Source organism: Phyllostomus discolor, chromosome 7 (genome assembly GCF_004126475.2).
Source record: "Phyllostomus discolor isolate MPI-MPIP mPhyDis1 chromosome 7, mPhyDis1.pri.v3, whole genome shotgun sequence".
In the NCBI taxonomy this organism is placed as follows: domain Eukaryota; kingdom Metazoa; phylum Chordata; class Mammalia; order Chiroptera; family Phyllostomidae; genus Phyllostomus; species Phyllostomus discolor.
This window is the reverse complement of record NC_040909.2, coordinates 60,698,074-60,720,915: the sequence shown is the minus strand read 5'-3', so window position 1 is coordinate 60,720,915 and position 22,842 is coordinate 60,698,074. Positions and strand designations below refer to the sequence as shown.

Sequence of the window (22,842 nt, the reverse complement as noted above, 5' to 3'; positions counted from 1 at the left end):
GCTTAGTAGATGGATTTGGGAGAGTCAAAAGTGAAAACTAGAGAGAAGGGGAGAGTATTACATTAGGGCATAGCCATCCTTAGTGGTGAGATGAAGTGGTGATATCAGATGTGAAGGCAGAGATTTGGAGATACAGGGGATGAGCCAAAGAGATGTCACCCCCACCTGCAGTCTCCTCAGGACTTGCTGCATTGGACATTGTTGCCCAGCACTACAGCTCAGGTTAAGTAAGAAGCCAGCCAAAACCAAAAATCTGTCATAGAAAGTCTGGCTCTGATGGCTTCCAATGAGAAAAAGTAGTTAACTACAGGGAACTTTGAGGAGTTTCTCTGATACTTGATTTAAATTTTTCATTTCCTTTTTTCTGGGTTGGAACATAAATTCTGCTCCTCCCACACATCTCTTGCATTTAGTTCCATTTTACCCAACGTTAGAGTGTGATTTTGTTCTTTCTGTTTTTCTAAACAAAGCAACTCTTCATTGCCTTTGCTAACAGAGAAGGACAAAGGAGCAGGAATATTTTGGACAATTCTACTGGTAGTTTCTAGTTAACTTGACATAGAACTATGCTTTTTGTCATAATTAAAGAGATTCTCAATGATCTTTATTGATATTAATATTAAAATTGGTTTACATTTCCAAGACACATACCATTGTCTAGCTAGTCAAAGTGTGATGAGAAAGGGCTGTCCATCACCCCCACATCTATGTTAAAGCTGAGTGACATATAAAACTAAGTGTGGTAGCAAATCTTTACCAGAGTCTGAAATATAATAATAAATAATTACTATTGCTAGCATTTATTAACTGCCTTCTAAGTTCCAGATCCCCTGACACATGGCTGTATAGTCTGAAAAAATATAAGACATTTCAAAAGCCTGATAATATGTTTGCTTAGTAGTCTATCTTTCTAACAAATAAAGACAGTGGCCTCTCTTGCTTGTTTTAGAGGATCTAATACCCTGCCATTTGTAGAATCTAACATCCTGCTACAAGTCTAACCAATTTGTGGCCCACATTTTAAACACTTTGTCGCCACACTCAGTGTATTAGGAATGTCCTGATAAGGAAAGATTTAATCAATCAAATCAGGCTTGATTTAGTGGACAAATCTTTGTTCTCAACTGTATAGTAATTATAAGCTGTATACCAATAGATAAGGAAAGGATTAATTCTTCAAAAATGGCAACTTTATAACTACATGTATTACTTACCTTATCAGAATAGAACTCACCAGCCAAGACATGGCATTCTTTTTTTTAAATTATTTTATTGTTGTCAATTACAGTTGTCTGCATTTTCTCCCCACCACTCTCCCCCACCCCATTTAAACCCACCTCCCTCCTGTGCTTCGATCCTCCCCCTTGGTTTTGTCCATGTGTCCTTTATACTAGTCCCTGAAAACCCTTCTTCCCACTCTCCCTTCCCCCCTCCCCTCTGGCTATTGTTAGATTGTTCTTAATTTCAATGACTCTGGTTATATTTTGTTTGCTTTTTTCTTTTCTTGATTATGTTCTAGTTAAAGGTGAGATCATATGGTATTTGTCCCACACCACCTGGCTTATTTCACTTAACATAATGCTCTCCAGATCCATCCATGCTGTTGCAAAGGGTATAAGCTTCTTTCTCTCTGCTGCGTAGAATTCCATTGTGGAAAGGCACAGTTTTTTGATCCATTCGTTTGCCAGTGAGCACTTACGTTGCTCCCAGAACTTGGCTATTGTAAATTGTACTGCTATGAACATTGGGGTGCATAGGTTCTTTTGAATTGGTATTTCAGGGCTCTTAGGGTATAATCCCAGCAGTGGAATTGCTGGATTCAAAGTCAGTTCCATTTTTAGTTCTCTGAGGAAATTCCATACTGTTTTCTACAGTGGCTGCACCAGTCTTCATTCCCACCAACAGTGCAATAGGGTTCCCTTTTCTTCACATCCTCTCCAACACTTGTTTGTTGATTTGGTTATGATATGGCCATTCTGGCTAGTGTGAGGTGGTTATTTGCATCTCTCTGATGGCTAGTGATGCTGAGCATCTTTTTGTGTGGCTCTGGGCCCTCTGTATGTCCTTCTAGGAGAAGTGTCTGTTTAAATCCTTTGCCCATTTTTTAATTGGGTTGTTTGTCTTCCTGGAGTGGAGTTGTGTGAGTTCTTTATATATTTTGGAGATCAAACCCTTGACTGAGGTATCACTGGCAAATATGTTTTCCCATACAGTTCATTCTCTTTTCATTTTAATGCAGTTTTCTAGAGACTTGGGTTTATTTCTAGGCTCTCTGTTCTGTTCCATTGGTCTATGTGCCTGTTACTATGCTAGTACCAGACTATTTTGATTACAGTGTTTGATATGAGGTATTGTGATCCCTCCTGCTTTGTTCTTCTTTCTCACCATTGCTGCAGCTATTCGGGGGTGTTTACGGTTCCAGTAAATTTCTAACATGTTTGTTCTATATCTGTGAAATATGTCATGGGTACTTTAGTAGGGAGTGCATTGAATCTATAAATCACTTTAGGTTGATACAGACATTTTGATAATGTTAATTCTTCCAATCTATGAGCATGGTACATGTTTCCATTTGTTTGTGTCTTTCTTAATTTCTTTCTTTAGTGTTGTATAGTTTTCTGAGTACAGGTCTTTTACCTCCTTGGTTAGGTTTATTCCTAGGTACTTTATTTTTCTTGTTGCTATATCAAATGGGATTTTTTTCTGATTTCTGTTTCTGGCATTTCATTGTTAATGTACAAAAATGTCTTTGATTTCTGGATATTGACTTTGTATCCTACTGTTTTGCCAAATTAATTTATTAGGTTGAGCTGTTTTTTGGTGGAGTGTATGGGATTTTCTATGTACACTATCATGTCATCTGCAATGACAGTTTTATTTCCTCCTTTCCAATTTGGATGCCTTTTATTTCTTTTTCTTGTCTGATTGCTGTGGCTAGGACTTCTAGTACTATGTTGAATAGAAATGATGAAGCGGGCATCATCGTCTTATTCCTGATTTCTGTGGGAAAGTTCTAAGTTTTTTCCTATTGAGTATGAGGTTGTCTGTAGAGCTCCCATATATGGCCTTTATTATGTTGAGGAATGCTCCCACCATTCACACTTTGCTAAGGGTTTTTATCAAAGTGATTGCTATACCTTATCTCTTTTCCCCCATCTATTGATATGATCATGTGATTTTTGTCTTTCCTTTTGTTTATGTGGTGTATTATGTTTATTGATTTGTGAGCATTGTACCATCCTTGCATCCCTGGGATTAATCCCACTTGATCATGGTGTATGATCTTTTTAACATGTTTGTGGATACAGTTTGCCAATATTTTGTTGAAGATATTAGCATTTATGTTCATCAGAAATATTGGCCTGAAGTTTTCTTTCTTTGTTGTGTCTTTATCTGGTTTTGAGATTAGGATGATGTTGGCTTCATAAAAAGAGTTTGGAGTCTTCCATCTTCTTGAATTTTTTGAAATAATCTGTGGAGGATGGGTATTAGCACTTCCTTAAATGCTTTGTAAAATTCTCTTGTGAAATCCTCTGGGCCAGGGCTTTTGTGTGTCAGAAGCTTTTTGATTACTGCTTCAATTTCATCTGCTGTTATTGGTCTGTTCAGGCTTTCTCCTTCTTCACTGAGTTTTGGAAGATTATATTTTTCTAGAAATTTGTCCATTTCACCTAGGTTTTCAAATTTCTTGGCATACAGTTCTTGTTGTCCTTCATTTCCCTTAATACCTCTTCATTCTTTCTGAGCTTCCTTTCTTGTGCTCATTCTGGGTGTTTTTTTTTTCTACTTTGTCTCCCAGCTTGCTGATCTGTTCCTCTACTTCATCAGTCCTGCTTTTGATTCCTTCTAGTGTGTTCTTCAGTTCACAAATTGTATTCTGCATTTCCTCTTGGCCCTTGTTGATAGTTTCTTTTTCCTTTTTCATGTTGATACAGTTTTCAGTGAGTTCATTGTAGTTTCTCTGTAGTTTCTGTTAATTCACTGTGATCTCATTGAGCTTCCTGATAACCGTTGCTTTGAACTCAATGGCTGAATGCCTAAACTTTGCCACACTTAAACTTAAGCCAAGCCTCACATAACTTAAATTATTAGTTAAATTAGTTAAACCATCTTCAGATATAATGTTTATCTCTCCAGACAAGTAATCTCTTATTTTTATCACTCTGAGCTTTCATTTTTTCCCCTAGATAGTTTATGTGAGTCACTGAAATGTATACCATGTTCAATCCCCTCTACTTTATACAAGAGAAACCTCTGGCACATTGTGGGAAAGCCATCCTGTGGTGACAAGACCTAGACTTCCCTTAAGGAAGGTGGCCTCTGCAGGATGTAGCTTGTTTTTCTTTTTCTTTTTTGAATATAATGACTTGAGGATCTCCAACCACCTTAATACTGTATAAAGTCAGTTTATTGTCAGACTTCAATAAAATTGTACCTTGGAAGTCCCCTACTCTGACTCTCATACCCTCTTGTTCTTTCTTGGTGCCTCTACCTTCAGCCTCTTGTTGAGGCCAGCCTGGCCCCTGTGTTTTTCCTAGAAGTCCCAGTCCCACAGAGCATCAGTCTGTTAAGCTTAGCTAATAACCATCATTCCTGTTGTCCACAGCCCATCCAACCGGGCATGTTGTTGGATTGAGTAGACCGAAGAGATTCTTCCCCATCTGGCTTTTGATCCTGCTGAGAAATAAGACAAAGGACTCAAGAGACTGAAATATCACTGTCATTACTGATAAAGAGGTTGCAGGGTGCAACTTATTGTGTATGTGAGCTCCTTACTCTGAACTCAGGATTAGGCAGCTTGGCACACCCAGTCACAGGCACCTCCCACCTCCAGAACAGAAGCATAAAGGGTAAAAGACTGCCTGGGCTCACTGTAAGCAGCCTACTCTAATTAGAAAGCAGAGGAAGGGGTTGACTGCATGCACCCAGTTCTTCCTTCAGATGATCCAGTTAGGTAGGTCTCTGTCATCACCATCCAGAGCAGTGATGGAGAACAGGAGTGCTGTGCTGATGACTGACCCTTTGCATGGAAGGAAATGCCTTCTAATGCACACTGCAGGTCAGCAGTCTGTCTGCAGCATGGGCTGCCTTTGTGTCAGATGCCCACCATGGTCTAGGTGGTGGTCATCCCTGCAAAAACAAGAGTCTAACGTTGTTTCCCTGAGCAGAAGCTGTGCATGAGCACTTGAGTAAGTAGGAGTTTAAGAGCCAGCAGGTATGGGGACCCACATCTGAGTCCCACCTTGTATCATCACACCACCACTAAGTATTTTCTGAGTTACCAGTCAGTTCATTTCTTCATGCCTCAGTTTCCTTATGTAACAATTAAATGTTAAATTTGATCAGCCATCAAAAAGCAAAAGCACATAGCTATCAGAGAATTGACACTGAGGTAGATTCCATCTATGCTATTTTACAGGTGGCAGATGTGTCCTGTTAAAATGACTCCCCGAGAGTTCCACCTTGGGGCTGTCCAGAGGCACAACTACCTAAGACTTTGTGAGCATATTAGACAGGGAGGACATATGGCTTTCATCTCATGCCACCATCAGTTTATTGGCAATGCCACCTGCATTGCTGTGCTGATGAAGATTCTGAGGCTGGATTCCAGCTCAGTGGTAATTACTGTCCACCACAATTGTGGGAAAGGAGAGAGGGGACACTGGAGCCAATATTTGCCACTGTTGATTCAAAGAGTAGAGATGGAATTTTCTCCCCTAGAAATACAAGTGCCAATGTACCAGAAGTAGGAAGTGTGGTTGCAAGCTGGGAAGGCACCAAATGAAGCTGGGTTCTTGGCCTCTGCCAGGCCCTGCAACGATGAGGCCAGCAATTTGGATTGTATAGAGCAAAGGTCTAAACTTTTTCTATAAATGGCGAACTTTTAGGCTTTGTGGGTTCCCCCTCCCCCCATATTTTCCATCATCATGCAAAAAAGCAGCATAGAAAATATGAAACAAATGGGTGTAGCTGTGCCACAGTAAATCTTTTCCCCAAAGGCAGACAGTGGGACATAACTTGCAGCCTGGTGGAGAAAAGAGGGAATTCTGGAAGTTCCTTCATGGTAGCTATGTCTGAACCTCCCTCCACCCTCATCTCTAAAATACTCCATGAGAGTCAAAAAAGAATTTGGCAAGCAAACTAACCACTTAGAACCTAACTTCTCACAGACACTATTAGCAGTGAGGTCCACTCAGTCATTCCTCCATGAAGTACAGAATCATGTACAGTGAGGTCACTTGCTAGGAAGCAGTGGGGTTCAAAGCCACCATTTCAGGCAACTGAGAATTCTTGAAATCACCCATAAATTAAAATATACATGGATTGAGGTGGACGTAGGGAGGTGAAGTCTTACATGCAGATGTTTTGGTGTTTGGAACAGTTATTTCTCTAAAAGATCATTCCTGTCCCTTGCAGATGCAGAATTGTAAACTGTTCTTGTTCCCTTCTTGTTTAACATTAAGGCACCTGTACCTTTGCTGCTTTGAGAGTCAACATCATAAAAGCATAAGCTCTCAATGGATCCATGTTAGACTTGGTCCCAAACCCCACTTGTGTGACCATAAGCACATACACACCATTCTTTGAAACATAGCCAAGAACCTGGCCATCAGCTTCATCCCACTGGAGATGGTGACTTTTTCTGTTATCATTGGAATAACTGTCACATTCACACCCTGGGTGGTGGTTTCTTCTTACCATGGGAGAAGTCATTGAGGAATGGTGTGCAGAGGGTACAGCTCCCCAGAGTATCTTTTGTCATCTTTAGTTTTATACAATGTGAGGGATAAGCATTTTGATAAAATACTCACCCAACTACAGTATGTTGCCTGGGTTGCTCAGTTAGTCTGTACAGAGCCAGGTTTGAAATCTCAGCTCCCTCATCTGTGAAATGGGAATAAAAATATGTGAGCCTCATAGGGCTATTATAAAGATCAAATGTGCTTTCAAATCACCTAGAACATGATTAATACATGTTAGCTGTCATTATCTGAGCTCTTATACATAACTTGAATGTGGGCGGATGGAGGGCTGCCAGCTCAGCAGGGGCTTTACATCTGATCCTCAATCATTATCCCACTTCTGATGATACAGTAACAGGACAAAACAGATGTGATCAGTTGTCAAAATTCACAGGTCACCCGAAACGAGCCATTCTATCTGATTGTCACTTGAAAGGACAATACTGGGGAGGAGCAAGGGCACAAGGAAAGTGAGCATTTTAGAAGGAATGTGCTGCTTTATAGAATTTGATTTGCTTCCACACACCTCCCCTCTCTCAGTAAAACAAACAAAAAATCACTTGCTTTGAGAATGGGTCAGAGATTTTAGGACCCATGGGCCATGGCACCTCTAACAACCACCCAGTTCTGCCACTGAAGCTCAGAAACAGCCGCGTTTAGCTCTGTTCCACCAGAACTTTATTTATGGACAGAAATTTGAATTTCACATAATTGTCACATATCACAAAATATTGCCCTGATTTTTTCCAACTATTTTAAAATGTAAAAACTATTATAAGCTTGCAGGTGGTGCAGAAAGATGTCACTGCCTCAATTTGACCTCCAGGCCACTGTTTTCTGGTCCTGACTTGGAACACAGAGTTAGCGTCAGGGTTGTCATGGTTACTGGTTGTTTGACTTGAGCAAATTGTGTCACATCTCTGGGCCTCAGTTCCCTCCAGTAAAAACAAAAAAACCTTAGCTTAGAGGCTCCCTAGGACTCCTGTCCACACCGAGAGTCCAAGCTGCATGGTTGTCACATGCATTTGCAGTCACACAAGCCCAGATGCTAGTCCTGGCTCAGCCTTCGATTTGTGGGGGACATCAGGGAAGTTCCTAAGCCTCCCAGTGCCTCAGCTGTCTCATCTGTAAAATGGAGAAAAAAATGACATCACTTTAGGATTGCTACAAAGATTAAAGTGATGTATTTGTGAAGCCCTTAACTCATGTATCCAACATTTATTGTATCTCGTCTACACTCAATATGTGCTACCTATTATTCTCCTTAAAGAAAAAACTGACTTCATATTAATAATAATAGTTTTAAAAAGACAGATTCTACACACTGCTATGATAAGAAGCCCTGGTGGGGGGTGCACCTTTTGAACCAAACTCTGTAATTTGTGCTCACTACCATTATCTTCTCTCCATTGTAAGGAGGGCAAAGAATGAACTCTGTAAATTCACCTTGCTGCTCTGTGTACAGCTCTCTCACTCCACCCAGTGGCAGGAAGCCCATGGTCAAACAGAAAGAAGAGCTGGAAAATTTTTAAGACTTTAATCATTATTTTTAATATTTTCTATGGTGTTCTCTACTAGTGGAGCAAGACATCATTTTAAAACCATTCCCCTTTGATTCTTTGTGCATTGCTATGTTTGGGGCATGCAGTGGTAGATAACCACTCAACTGAGTAGTTTTCAATTAGCTGATGTAAAGTCCCTGAAGCTCGGCCAGCTGAACGGATTGTTTGTCTGATCAGGTGGTGATTCCAAGTGTTTCTCTGAGGAAGATACTGGCAGGGGCAGAGCTGCTGTGGACCACACTTGGCAAGCTCACAGTTTTCCTCACCTCCCTATTTGACTCTTTGTCTGCCCCTGTCTCTTTCTGTTCGTGTGCCTGTCCTTCTCTGGGTTATTCCTCATGACCCTCTCTTTTCGGGTTTCTCTGGGCTCTCTCTCTCTCTGTGCCCCTCACTCATCCTCCCTTCTTTTTCTTCTACTCCTCCCTCTGCCTCCATTCTCTTGTCTGTCTAAATCTCTAGTCTTCCACTATTACTCCTTCTGTCTCTTATCTCTTTTTTTCTGTCTATGTCTTTCTTCCTCTGTATGTCTCATATTCTGCCCATCTGTCCTTCTGTGTGTGTATCTCGTGTCTCAGTCTCTCTTTGACTCTCTCACCAGTCTCACCCTCTGCCTCCATCTAGTTCTTTCTTTCTCCAGGTGCCTTGGTCTCTCTGTCCTCTGTCTCTGACACTACCACTCCTACCCTGTGTGGTAGATTTTTGTCTGACCAGGTCCCCTGTATATGTTCTGTTTCCCCTCCTAGTCCTGTGTCTGAGCTTTCTGTTTCATGATGAATATTCCTTCCAAATAGCCTAGTTCTGAGTGTGCTTAGTATATGCTTAATAATTAAGACTATAATTAAAGTATAACTGCAAGTATAATTAAAATTCACTTTAATGGATCCTGAAATTATGAAGCAATTAGATATTTGATATGGTCCTGCAGGGGCAGCTGGAGAAGGGAGGGCTCTGTGTCCCCTCTGACCCTGGCCCTGCCTGCAGGCTCTGAACCAGGAGCATGAGGAGCTACTGGGCAGAGGCCTGGTGGCAGCTGGGAACCCTCACCAAAGAACACTGCACACAGCCAGCTGCTGAGGCCCCTCCAAAAGCCCCTAGAGAACCCTCGGAAAGCTCAAGAACAATCCCTCCTTGTTTTTCATCAGGCCATTTGGAGTTTCTATCACAAACCTAACACAAAGGGTTATTTGAGGATGTTGGGCCAGCAAGGTGATTAGAAAAGTACCAGCCTAGCACTCCCCTCCATCATCTCACTTTGCACGCATAAACCCATCTGTGGTGGTTTACTCCATCCAGGAGTAGGTGGTTTACTCCTACTTAACCACAGGAGGTGGTTAAGTCCCTCCTGTGTGATGGGCATTGTGCTGAGCCGGAGCTTCCCTGATGAGCAGGCCTGACAAAATGTCAGCCTTTGTGAAGCTTGTGTTTCGTGTGTATGAGAGAAGAGTCAATAAGTGAGTACAAGGTACTCTGGAAGCTCATTTTACAATCTTCTGCTCTAGTTTGGGATTTGGGAAGTGATGAAAAGAAAGCTTCCCCAAAGAAATGCCATTTACAGAGGTACCTCGTGAACCAATGAGTGTCAGCCAGGCAAGACAGGGCAACAGAATTCCAGGTAGAAGGGCAAAGGTTCAGCCTGTTTGAAGGGTCACAGGTTTCCAAACCAGTTGCTTTGCCCTCCTTGGAAATACCTGGTGCTAAGTTGGGTGCTAAAGAGGATATTAATTAACTGATTTAGTTAGGCTAATTTAAATAGGTTTCAAGGAAGAGCATTTATTTCGGGAACAAAGAAGTCTTCATGTAGAGGCGAACTCTGGTGAAGCTGAATAAACAGCTCTCAGAATGGAGTGGAACCATGGTGATACTGGCCCCATGCAAGAAAAGGGTCTGGGTTGGAGGCAGATCTCAGGAGCACCAGGGCAGCCCTCATCTGTTCACCTGACTCCACAGCCCCCTGCATACTTGGTCTGCTGTTCTCTTGTCTGATTGTGACTCAAGTCCTTTTCATGCTATTATGCTCATCATGGATACTACCCATATCCATGAGCAAATCTATTTGGACAAGCTAACGACCATCGTCTGTATTTGGACCATCCTTGGATCAACTGCAATCAATGTTTTGGGAACAATCAATTCTGCCTCAGGGAACACTGTGGTCCCTCCTCCAGCAGGGACAGTGGGTAGAGTAGGTTTAGCCAGATGGGCTGTTGGAAAGAGCAGGCATTCTAATTGTGCCTGATTTTTGCTCTTAAGTAATTTGTAGCATCATTGAAATTCAGGTGATCTCATGCATGGAATAGTGGTGCCAATTTTAAATGCCAAACAGGAGTCCCCAGGAAATGAAAATAGAGTGGGAAGAGCATAGAATTTTAAGGCTGAATCCTGCTAGTCACTAAGCCTCAGTGCTCTTGGCTGAAAAAGGAATGGATTTGTCAACACCTAACTCATAAGATCATTGTACAAGTCAAATAAAGTCATGTGGAAGGACTTTGTATACCACAAAAATGCAGAGATTTTTTATTATTGCCAACATTATTATGACATATATATATAAAATCATAAGGAGTTATTCAAGATTCAAAATAAGTGTGTCAAGTATCAGTTCCAGAAATCATTTAAACCAGTGACAGGGCATGTTGAATGCTCATTCCACTGCTTCCTAGCTACTACTAGCCACGCTTGCCAGACATTAGCTTTTGCTTAATTGTGCCTCAGTCCTCTCATCTGTAAAAGGAAGAATAATAACAGCTACCTTGGGATTGCCACCGAGGAACAAGTGAGCTAATACACTTAGAACCCTGGAACAGCCTGTGACACATGCTAAGTGATAGCTGCTATTATTGCTTTTACTATGATTATCACTACAACTAACACTGCTAATTCGTGTATCAATCCAGTTACACAGATAGCTTGACTGGCCTGAGTAAGACCCATGACCACGGCAGGACTCACACCAAGGAGAGGAAGAGTTAGGGACAATGACCCAGGGTGCCTGGAGAAATGGGCAGATGCGTCTGCCTCTTGGGGTGATCACTGGGGTCTTGGGATCCATGTGTTGAGATTGGAGGGTGCTCTGAAGAAGGGATGGGGGAGAAGAGCTTTTTGTATCTTAGGTTAGATTTCTTCCCTGGCAAATTGGAGAACCCTTGGGGAAAGAATTCTAGACTGTGCCTGTTTTGAAGGAGGTAAAAATTTACATATGTATGCGTTGGCTACTGTAGCTCAGTGGATTGAGCGTGGGCTGCAAACCAAAGGGACCCAGGTTTGATTCTCAGTCAGGGCACATGCCTGGATTGTGGATGAGGTTCCCGGTAGAGCGCACGTGAGAGGCAACCACACATTGATGTTTCCCTCTCTCCTTCCCTTCTCTACCTCTAAAAATAAATAAATAAAATCTTTTTAAAGTTTACATATTTACTTTTTATTCACCTTCTGGGCCAGTTGAGGCTTTTGCTTCACGCTGTGTCATTGCTCTGTGCTGGCTCTGCCTCTGGATTAATGTGGGAATTCCCTGCCCTGGTTCCAACACTTGCCATTGTCTGGTCCTCTGGCCTACTTTACAGCCTCTGGGACTTTGGCTGAAACTTCACCAAATCAGTCAATATACACACTGACATTGTTATTAATGAAATAATCTTTACATATGCATTAGTTAAGTAACAAATTGCCCTGAATTGCCCCCAAATTTAGCAGCTTAACACTTGGGAACATTGATGAGCTCAGTTTCTGTGGTGGGGAATCAGGGGTGGCTTGGCTGGGTCCTGAGGCTCAGGGTCTTTCACAGGGCTAAGATCACATCAAGGCTTAGCTGGGTAAGGGTCACTTCCAGGTGCACTTATGTGGCTGTGGGATGGAGGCCACAGTTCCTCATTGGCTGTTGGCCAGAGGCTGCCCTCAGTTCCTTGCCTTCTGGGTTTCCTATAAGGAAGTCAGCAGAATAGTCGAACAATGTAGGAGTCAGAGGGAACAAGAGAGAATCATGGGGTTTTGTAACTTAGTCTCAAAGGTGGCATTCCATCGCTTCGGTTACATTCTTATTCATAAGCAATTAGTTAGATCCAGCCCACTGTTATGTGGAGAGTATTACACAGGGGTGTGAACATGAGGATGGCGCAGATTGATTGTTTTGGTAGCTGCCTACCACATTAACAAAGTAATATGTTATTCAAGTAAATGCTAGCTTCTGTAACAAGAAGGAAATGCTAAAATGTCAGAGAATTAATAGAATGTTCTTTCTCATTCATTATGAGGTCCACGAAAGTAAGTGAGTAAGGTACTCTGCCCTAATCAATTATCCCTGTTGAAGGAGTCATTGCCATCTTCAAAAAGGTGCCTTCTGGGTTGTCCAGACTGGCAATGTTCCAGATGGCGGACAGTGAAACCAGTGTCCAGGGTCCCATTGGAGATTTTTATGGGCATGTATTTTCTTTCTCTTTGCACTCCAATGGCCATAATTCAGTCACGTAACCTCATCTGGATGCAAGGGGGCCTGGGTACTGCTCACAGCTTGGGTAGCCACCTCCCAGCCACTGCTCCCCATAGGAAAGCTGGCCTGGTCTGCCACAGATACTTTTCCATTTACAAAATGCTTTCACATGTGTTATTTCCTTTGCTTCTCACCATAGCCTATGCACCTATCAGCATTCTCACCCTCATTTTACAAGGGAACAGGCATAGCTTTAGAACAGTTACGATTATGTAATTAGAGAGAGTAGGGTTCACATCCTATCTCTGCCACTATGGCCTGTATGGCTACAAAAAAGTTCTTTAACCTCTCTGTGCCTCAGTAATGTCATCTTGTAACAGGGGCAGTAGGAGCTTTTCAGAGTCATTGAAAAGACTGCATGTAACTCACTTAGCATTATATTGGGCATATGTAAGTGTTTAATGAATATTTGTTATAAGAAAGATGGTCATAATGTTATGCCTGGAGATAAAGAAGTTGAGGCTCAAAGCAGTGAAATGATTTACTCAAAACTACAAACTAATGCACAACAGAGCCAGGATGAGAGGCTGGACATTTCTATAACAATGAAAGCCCTGCCTTTTGAGTTATTGCTTTGCAGAGACCACTTTCATCAGATTCCTATGTCAAGCAGTAGCAAGTGAGCATTGAGCCAAAGACCCAGTGCTGAGTGTTCCCTTTACCACTGCTTTGGTGGACCCAGGACCCCTGGAGAATCAACACAATGTCACCTTTTCACTCCACCAGTCCTTTTTAACTCACCTTTACCTTTTGTATGAAACATGCTGACCTCGTGCCTACTTTATCCTTGCATTCTTAGGTCCTCCAAGGTCTAGATTTCAAAGTCTTTGCTTATAAACAGTCTCTGTCTTACTAACTAGGTAAAAGCACAGGAAATAATGATATTTCATGAGACTCAAATTTTATCACATTTTTTAGGGGTTTTTTCAGTGAAAGAACAGAAAAACATTTTGCACGTTAAGTCGTCATTCCCAAAATCAAAACTTCAACTGTAATAGCTTGGCCAGCAAATCCTCCAGATTCACCAGCAATGGCCAAGAGATGCCATCAGAGACTGCAATGCTCCTTTTCAGGGCCTCTGCCCTTTTTTATATAGAATGAGGAAGAAGCAGGAATGGGCATGTTGAAGACTGTCATAGTCTCCAAAGCAGTGGATTCATGGCCAGAGGTGGGCAGATTGTCTGAACCTCCGATCTCAGGTCAGGCCATGACTCAGACCCTTTATATTAAGACACGAGGAACTGACCTCTTGTATGGGCCAAAACTGCATCAAGTCTACTTGACTGTGGATTTTCAGTAATTTCAGTTTTTATCAGTAAAAAAATGTCCCTTAGTCTCTCAGAAGTCCTATCTTTCATCTTCTTTTCTAGCTGGACCACTGGCTGATATAAATCTCATTACATAATCTCTCTTGTCAGGACATTGATTAGAACCTACGCTTCATTGCTTTGCTGGTGAAAAAATGCAGAATGAATAATCCCATGCAACCCAATACCCTGATTTACCATTCTCTGGTTCATTTTTACAAAAAGGTTTTTCTTTACTTTCCACATTCAGACTCTTCAGTCAAAGGATAAATCCATTTCAGATTTTCCTTTCAAAAATTTGTTAACAAGTGTTTATTAATCTTCCTTTTTTCACAGTACCATGAGAACCTCATTATTTTCATGTTTTAAATGCCAGAGAAAATATAGGCAATATATTTATAATGCCACACATTTAGATATAAAGAGGGGGGAAATAGCCCTGGCCAATATGTCTCATTTGGTTGGGCCTTGTTCTGCAAACCAAAAGGTCTTAGGTTCAATTCCATTTCATGTTCCTTAGGGAACATGCCTAGGTTGCAGGTTCAGTCCCCAGTCAGGTCATGTGCTAGGGGCAACCTCCCAACCTTCCTTGCCTTCTCTCTAAAAACCAAAAGGAAAAAATAAATTTGTCATCTGAATTTACTTAAATAGCCATATTTGCATCATAAAAAGCTGAAACTGAGTTGTAAGTGAATTATATTAGTGAGACCCGGGCATTCCATGATTTCAGTTTTTATGAAACTTTTTAGGGCATCACCTGCAGTTTCACATCAATAACTGTCCATCACCCCCCTTCTAGGAACCAATGTCCATGAGGCCCAGAACATACTCAATAACAGCGGGCTCCCCATTACTTCAGCCGTCGACCTGGAGGACGCAGCGAAGAAGGCTGTAGCCAGTGTGGCTAAGAAGTGATGCCTTTGTCATGGTCCCTTGGAGGAAGAAGTCCACTTTGCCATACAAATGGATGGTTCTCTCTTCACTGTGAAGGAAATGGTTATCTCACTGGGGAAAAATATGGGATGGGGAGGAGCAAGAATCATTGTATGAAAAATCTTGAATCTGTGTCGTCTTGAGTCAGAAATCTAGACAGCCTAAAAAAATCTGATTTTATTTACCATCTATTAAATTAATGCCCTGTGTTCTACTTTTCTGTCACCCTGAGCCTGCTCAGTAGGCATTGTGTTGCTGACATTGGAGAGCAGTCTGTGGCCAACAGGCCTGTATTCATTGACAGCATTTTGGGGGGACATGTACTCCTTTATAATAAGAAGATCTCAGGCCATCAAAACCTCAGACAAGACTACATTTAGCAGATTAGGTATCACAAAGGTGCAACTAAGACATGCAAACAAATAGCTGTTATACACTGTCATACTTTTTCCAAGTTTCTAATTCTAGCACATGTTTGAAAAATCTATGAATATTCCAAAGTATATTTTACAATGGGAAGTCCATACTTCCACAAGACATTCTATACCTGGATTCTACCACTTGCCTTAATATTGAATGTACTCCTTACCTCACATGAAAAATGAGGCCAGAAGCCTTATTTGAATCTTTGAGTAGATGATTTCATTTTAATATGAAAACTGAAGAGAGCTGATTCTTATGGAAATCTCTTTAATTAAGACATTCCAAGATGAAATTATTTTGTGATTGTCAGTATTTTATCTCCCCCTACCCTTCTGACCACTCCCCAGACTCTACCAGCTGGGGAAATGTAATTAAGAGAATGTGGCTTTTTTCATAATGTCCATTTGGGGGGAGGAGGGTAATTAGGTTTATGATGATATTTTGCTAAATTTTTATTTGTATACAAATTTAAATAAAATCCTGTTTTGTAAGCTGTAACATCTGTGTATTTTTCATTTTAGTCAATATTATTCCTTAAACATTTTTTTTTCTTTTACTAAGACACTAGTCTTAGTGTCTCAGGCATATCTCCAAAATGAGAACATTTGGGTTATATTTGTATACTGGTTAAATAGACCCAGGATTATTCCAGTTCCACTCAGCTTTATCAGTAATTATTTCTGTTAGGAGATTATTCAATGAAAGAATAAAAATTATATACAAGCCAGAAGCCCAGGTAAGCATCACAGATGTCTAATAGGTTAAAATGTGACTTCAATCTGCATAATGCTACAGAAATTAACAGACATAAACTCCTATTCAATGAGGTTCAGTGGCCAGCATTAACAGTTTTCCTATCAATGTTCAAATGTGTAGCAGATCAAACTTTTTTGTTTCTTACCAGTTCTCATAAATTTTCCATTGGACAAAAGTTGAAAAGTCACATTATAGCTCCATAGTTGCCATGGAGAGAAAAACAACTTAATAGATCTGTGTTATGTTCTTTTTAATTGTTATGCAGTAAATGAAAAATACCAACAATGTCTTTTTGGTATGTTTTGATTTTTTATATTTTTGTAACTACTTGTATGGTAAAAAGAGATATATATATATATTGTCAATTAGGCAAAAATCAGCACACTTGAATGTTTTGCTCTCTGTAAATTCCTGTGTTCACAGGACATACACGTTGATGTTTCTAATTAATCCAGTTTGGAGGGGCGGGATAAGGGAAGCAAATTATGTAATCATTTTGTAAGAGGATTAATAACAAACAAATAACCAACTCCCTTTTATTTTTCTGAATAAATGGTTGTCAGGATTCTTTTATTTTCTTGGAAGCTCCAAATATCTGAGTTTATATTGCTCAAATCTGTCCCAAGTATAGATTTCATAAAGATTTGTAGAATGAATACTGGTACCTGTGTGCAGGCCCAGCTCTACTGACTGAGGGCTCGGTGGGATTGGGGGCTGTGGTGCTGGTCATGGAACAGGAGTCCCTGTGTATTATCTACTCCAGAGTGTCCTATTTGCTGACCTTCCAGCATCCCCTCCAGTTCTTTGTCTCACCTGTCCTATATGTAAATATGAAAAATAGTTTCCTTTATAGCTGATCAATATTTTCTTAAACTTGGCTCTGTCCTAAGCAGGAATATCTGTGAAATGAGGTTACTATCTAAACTTGGTACTTTGTGTCCATGAAACTTATATAGAGTAATTTACACATTTTACCTGATCTGCTTTGCATGTAAGATTTGAACAGATCTGCTAGTCTCCATGACTAGCTTCATTCTCCTAGAAGCAGCATCACATTTAGAGAATGTGAAAGTCCTGACCCTCCCACTTCTCAGGGTTCACTTATATGAGTTGATTAACCTATTGTATGTATCTAAACTCACTTGTGACGCAGCCAATGGTCCGCAGTGTCCTTGGCATCATGGATGAGACATGAGACATTCACACAGACTACCAAGTCCTGTGTGGAGGAAAAGGGACGGCCTGGCTACCCTCTCAATGGGAGGGTGCCTTGGAGTGGCCTGACCACTCTCTCAAAGGAGAACGACCCAATCCTTCCCTTCACAGGGTTTTTATTGGGTTTCACTTTGCACAGGAATACAGGTAAAGTTCATCAATCACTGTCAGGCAGTAAGGATCAAACAACAGATAATGTTCAAAGAACTAAAAATGGCTCCCACTGAGTTGGGGTCTTACCACCTAAAAAACTACAGAACTTGAGGAGCTAAATTCATTTCCTGGCCAGGCCTTCATAATCTGGTTAAGAGCATCCTCAGCATGCAGGTTTCCCAGGAATTTACATATTCCTTTTTCAGGTCTGATCATCCCAGGGAGTCTGCAGTCCCCAATGTGGATTGCACCACCCCTTGTTATTGTCACAGGCTTGAGTTGGGCAGAGGAGACAAAGGCAGCCAGGATATTTGGACTTAATGAGGACTTAGGCTTTGTCAAAGCTGAGGGGCGAGGGTCAATCACCCCCTTTTTCCACAGCCCCCCCAAGTCCTTCCCTGGGGCCTCCACGTCATCATGCTTGTCTTAGGTGATTCTCCCCTTGGGGAATCTTACCTGTCATTGACTAACTGATCAAGCACTGGGGACCAAGCAAGGAGCAGAAGCAGTGCTCCTGCCAGGGAAATAAGCTTATCTCCTTAGTGTCTCCTGGTCCAGAGGTCCCTCACTCAGCCTTAGTCATGGGGGGTTACAGCTTCCTGAGACCAGGCAGGATGGACACCAACACTCTTGTAATGACAAAAACTCAACTCAAGCTTAAGAAAAAAAGGGGAGAACTGTTTTGCTCTTGTGGTTATAGAAACATGTTTCTGGTTACAGTTAAGTCTGCATGCAGAGGCTCAAAGCCATCAGAACTTGGAACTGCATCTCAAAACTAGCTTGTCTGTGTTGGTTTCATTCTCAGATGGACCACTTCCATAAGGTGGGAGAATGGTTGCCATACCATTTTGTGAAGCTTAGCATCTCTAAAAGAGGAGACAGAGTGGAGGAAGAGGAAAAGCAAGAAAGAGAATAAAAGGAAGAAACAGTGAGAGTGGGAGGGGAGAAAGGAAAGGAAGGAAGCTCCTTTCTCCTGGTAATTCTTAAGAAACATCCCAGAATTAAGATGACTAATTTTGGGTCAGGAACCTATCTATGAACTGGTTCTTCTAGGGCTTTAATAAGTGTATAAGGCTGTCTCTGAGGGTCCAAACTGGATTAAATACCAACTTGTTGACCTGAGGATGAAGCCAACCTCATCCAAACTGTCATCCAAACTATTAAGTCTGAGCATAAGGGAGGGAGGGAGCAGTTCCCTAAGGAAAATTGGAGATCTAATAAAAAGAAACAAAGCATTCTTGGATGGAAAAATAAGCACTGACAGCCACACTCATCAACCATAAGACAATGAGGCTGAACAAAGTATTCCACACAGACACCTCCAATTCTAAAATTTCATGATTCTGTTTTATTATCCTCGTGAGTTCTCTGGAGTCTACTTGTACCATGCATACACATCACCAGGTGTTTTGTATAGATGCTGCTTAAGTCATTGGAATACTTGACCTTAATTTATTTGTCTTGAACAGTAATATCCGCATACAAAATAATGACATTGAAGCACTTAGGTCAATTCTGGTTTTCTATTTAAGTTGTAATTCAATTTATGAATTAGTAAAATAGACAAGGAAAATTTAAATGACTAGATCCATGAATCATTTTTCATTTGTTCTTTTTACAATTTATATGCTATGTCCATTCCTCCCAATTTGCTATTGGAGGGGGAAAATAAGTTATCCCAAAGAATTTTATTGGATTTTAAGAACTTAATAAAAATGAAAAGAAAAATTACATTTTATGGACATTTATAAGTTAAACATTTAAAAATCAGTGGCCAATTGAAGGATGAAATATATGCTCAAAAATTAAAATAAATTAAACATACAATAGTAGTGAAAAATATTGTGGACAAGAGTGAGAAAGGATATGTTCTGATGTATCCTACATCTGAAGTTGGCACATTAAGGCCAGAGGGACTATTATAGTAAATGGTTTTATTGGCACAGAGTCATGCATGTTTATTTGCATATTGTCTATGGTTGCTTTCATGCTACAACAGTAGAGTAAGTAGTTATGATAAAGACCTGTAGCCCTAAAATATTTATTTTTTGGTCCTTTACAGTAAAGGACCAAAGTATTTGCCAAATACTTCCTATGATAAATTGTAAAAATACAATATTCCCTCTCAAATGACTGTAACAGATTATTGTTTCCAAACAAGCAAAAAAACAGATTTAAGCATTAAAGTGAAACAAAAGAATAAGTAGGAAGTATGATCTTTAATCTTTTCATTTTAAACCTTGTAAGAACTTACTAGTCTACAAAAGACCATTTGCCAATGAGAACCACAGAAATTACCTGCAGATAGCTTGGCATGCTTTTTAGCATATGGTTTTTGTTAACTACTTACAGGTGTGTTGGAATAATATCAAATCATGGCTATGAATATTGAATTCCCAAAGCACTGTTACCTCTTGAGTTGTCCTTAAAGTAGTCTTTTCTAGATACTGCACTGTGTACAATTTAATCTTGGGGTCCTGAGAAGATGATAAAGCAACCAAAAAAGTGATGTTAGTGTACCTAATCCCCATAGCATTGCTGCAAAGGCATCTGACCATTGAGGAAATAGTAATACAGTGAGATAAAGATGCTCTGCTAAAGTTACATAATTTTAAAGTTTAGACTTCTGTACTTCCAGTTCTTGGGTAACTGACATCTACTGTTTCAGTGCACAGAATTTCCTGTGATGATGGCAATAGTATGTCCAATATGTGGCCACTAGACACGTGTGACCACTGAGCCTAGAAAACAGAATTTTAGTCTGTGTAATGTCAATTACTTACTGGCCACGTGTTGCTGGAAGTTATATCTGACAGCACAACTCTGTGATTGAAATCGGGTGAATTTCAGACTGCATTCCTTTCTTCAGAGGAACTCACATTGAGTCAGTTCTTACTGTGAGCCAGGAACATCACCTACTTTGCCTTCATTAATCTTCTTAACAACTCTGCATCTATAGTTCCTGTTGTACAGATGAGAACACTGTATCTCAGGGAAAGTAAAAGTATGACCAAGAACACACAACTGGTATATGGCTGGTCAGGAATGAAATTCCCCTCCTAAGTCCAAAGCCATTGCTCTATGTTTTAAATCTGTAAGGACCCAAATTCACTATAGTTGTGCTGCTTATAGTCAAGGATAATTTGAAAGAATGCTGGAGGCACACATTTACCAAGATGTGTCTTGAACTGTATTACCTATTTAGTATACCCCATACCTTGGGAAGCAAAATTTTAAAGCTTAAAGCTTACTCTGTGCAGTTGGACTAATTGACTACAGTAGGAATGTGCCTTCCCAGCCTTGCACAGTTCATGAGGCAGGGGCCATTTTCTAGGGACAGAATTCCAGGCACGTTCCTGATAATTCATTGCCTTCCCCAATATACAAAACCACCCACAAGACAAAAGGCAAGGGGTAGGAAAGCTGAAGGCTGGAGACAGTATTATAGCAGTAGGAGAAAATTTAGTAACATCCAATGAAACTGGAGAACACTTTGCTTAGTAGATTAATGTATTCAACTAAAAATATAAATTCATTTATACAGGTCCTCATTAGGGGTTTTGAATTAATTTGCAATACAAACTATAAGACTATAAACATATGTAAGTTCTTACCAATAACATTCTATCTTTGGAAAAATATTAAATTGTAAAAGAAGAGAAAACATGGTCAATACAGACCCAAGTAAAAGTTTGTTTTTAAAATAATCCATTTAGACTGAGAAAGATGGCGACCAAGTAGCAGAGAGTAGATTCCACTTCCTCCTACTCACTGGGGGGAAAAACCTAGCTGATCTATGGAGGAACAGAGCAAACAGCCAACAGTACCCCAGCATATGAGGGTAAGAGACCAAAAATTGTAGCGGACACTGAAAAGCCAGAGGGTAAGAAGGGTACTTCAGGCCAACAAAGTCCCAGGGACCAGCTCGGGAACGTGGGCAGCTGCAGCCCCAAGCCAGGTGCCCACTGCAGGCCCTGCTGCCAAGTCCTTGGCAAAGAGCCGAGTCAACTGATCCCTCCCTCCCTGGCCAAACAAGGCTTAAAGGGCACTGGGAGAGATCTGGTTGCTTGAAGTGGCAGAGAGAGGATCACCCGCAGAGACTGGGGACTCGGGCTTGGGAGAGTTGAGAGTCGCGCAGTGACAAGCACTGCCTCGGATGGTCTGGCTGGGGAATTGGGCTGTACGGATCAGCAGGCTTGAGCGGGAGCAATTTCCCAAGAACTGTTTGGGAAATACTCCGGCATCAGCCGCCCGGCCTCCTCCCCAACCAGCAGGACTGTGATCTGGAGGTGGAGGGGAAGTTTGTGCACAAGCCCCTTTGCACCTCCATACCACTAGGAAGGGTGCACACCCGAGCCGAGGCATCAAGACAGCCTGTCCAAGTGAGTGCGAGCGCTGCTCCCAAGTCCACAGCAGTAACCCTGGAAGAAAGAGCACTCTCAGGAAGACCTGAGGAGAGGTGTTACACTAGCTCTGGGGAGAGTGGGAGCAAGACTGGCTGAGTGCAGAACGGGAAGGGAGAAAAACATACCAATTGCCCCTCAGCCAGCAAGACCAGAAAAACCGGTTTACGGTTTGGCCAGTTTGAAATCAACAAGAGGTGGTTTGCTGTTGTTTTGTTATTGTATTTTGTTTTAGAAATCTTTCATTTTTTAAATTTTTATTATTGTTTTATCTTTCAATACTTCCTTCCTCTCTTTCCTTCTTCCTTCTTTCCAATTTTATCTCTTCTTCCTCTCCTCTTCTACATTTTTTGTCTTTTTAGTACCCAAAAGTGAGACAAAAAGAAAAAAAAACCTAAACCTGGAACTGTGAAAAGACCAGAGTTGGACCCAAAGAGGGGGCAACCCAGCAGTTGAGACAGTGGAACAAAATTCACTTCACTCTTACAGAGAACCTGCAAGTTATTGCATATTTGTATTATTTTTTCATTACTTCTACATCTTTTATTTTAATAGTATTTTTGTGCACCTCTTCTTTCTGTATAGTCTTAGTTGCTTGGCTGTTTATATTGTATCATCTGACAGGTTTCCCCTCTTCTCTCTGACATAGTGTAGTGCTAATTTACTGTACTTCACATCACTTGTGTTCCATTAGCACACTACTCAAGGTCCTATACTCTCTACTCTGGATATATGGATCACATAGATTCTGTCATATGATTGTTGCTCTAATTTTATTGCAAATAGCTGTTTCATGCAATTGTAAATACTTAACAATACTCCTCCCAGATCTTAGCTCGCTTCTCAGTTTCCTGGACTCTATTA

The 22,842-nt window shown here is 40.9% G+C and overlaps 1 protein-coding gene across 1 annotated transcript in view; it reads left to right on the top strand.

Moving 5' to 3' along the window:
- Positions 1-15,949, top strand: part of SUCLG2 (succinate-CoA ligase GDP-forming subunit beta) — a 274,915-nt gene extending 258,966 nt beyond the window's left edge. The window contains 1 exon segment of the mRNA XM_028518141.2: positions 14,895-15,949. Within this exon segment, the coding sequence (XP_028373942.2) occupies positions 14,895-15,010 (116 nt within the window). The 3' untranslated portion in view covers positions 15,011-15,949.
- Positions 15,950-22,842: the final 6,893 nt, after the last annotated feature.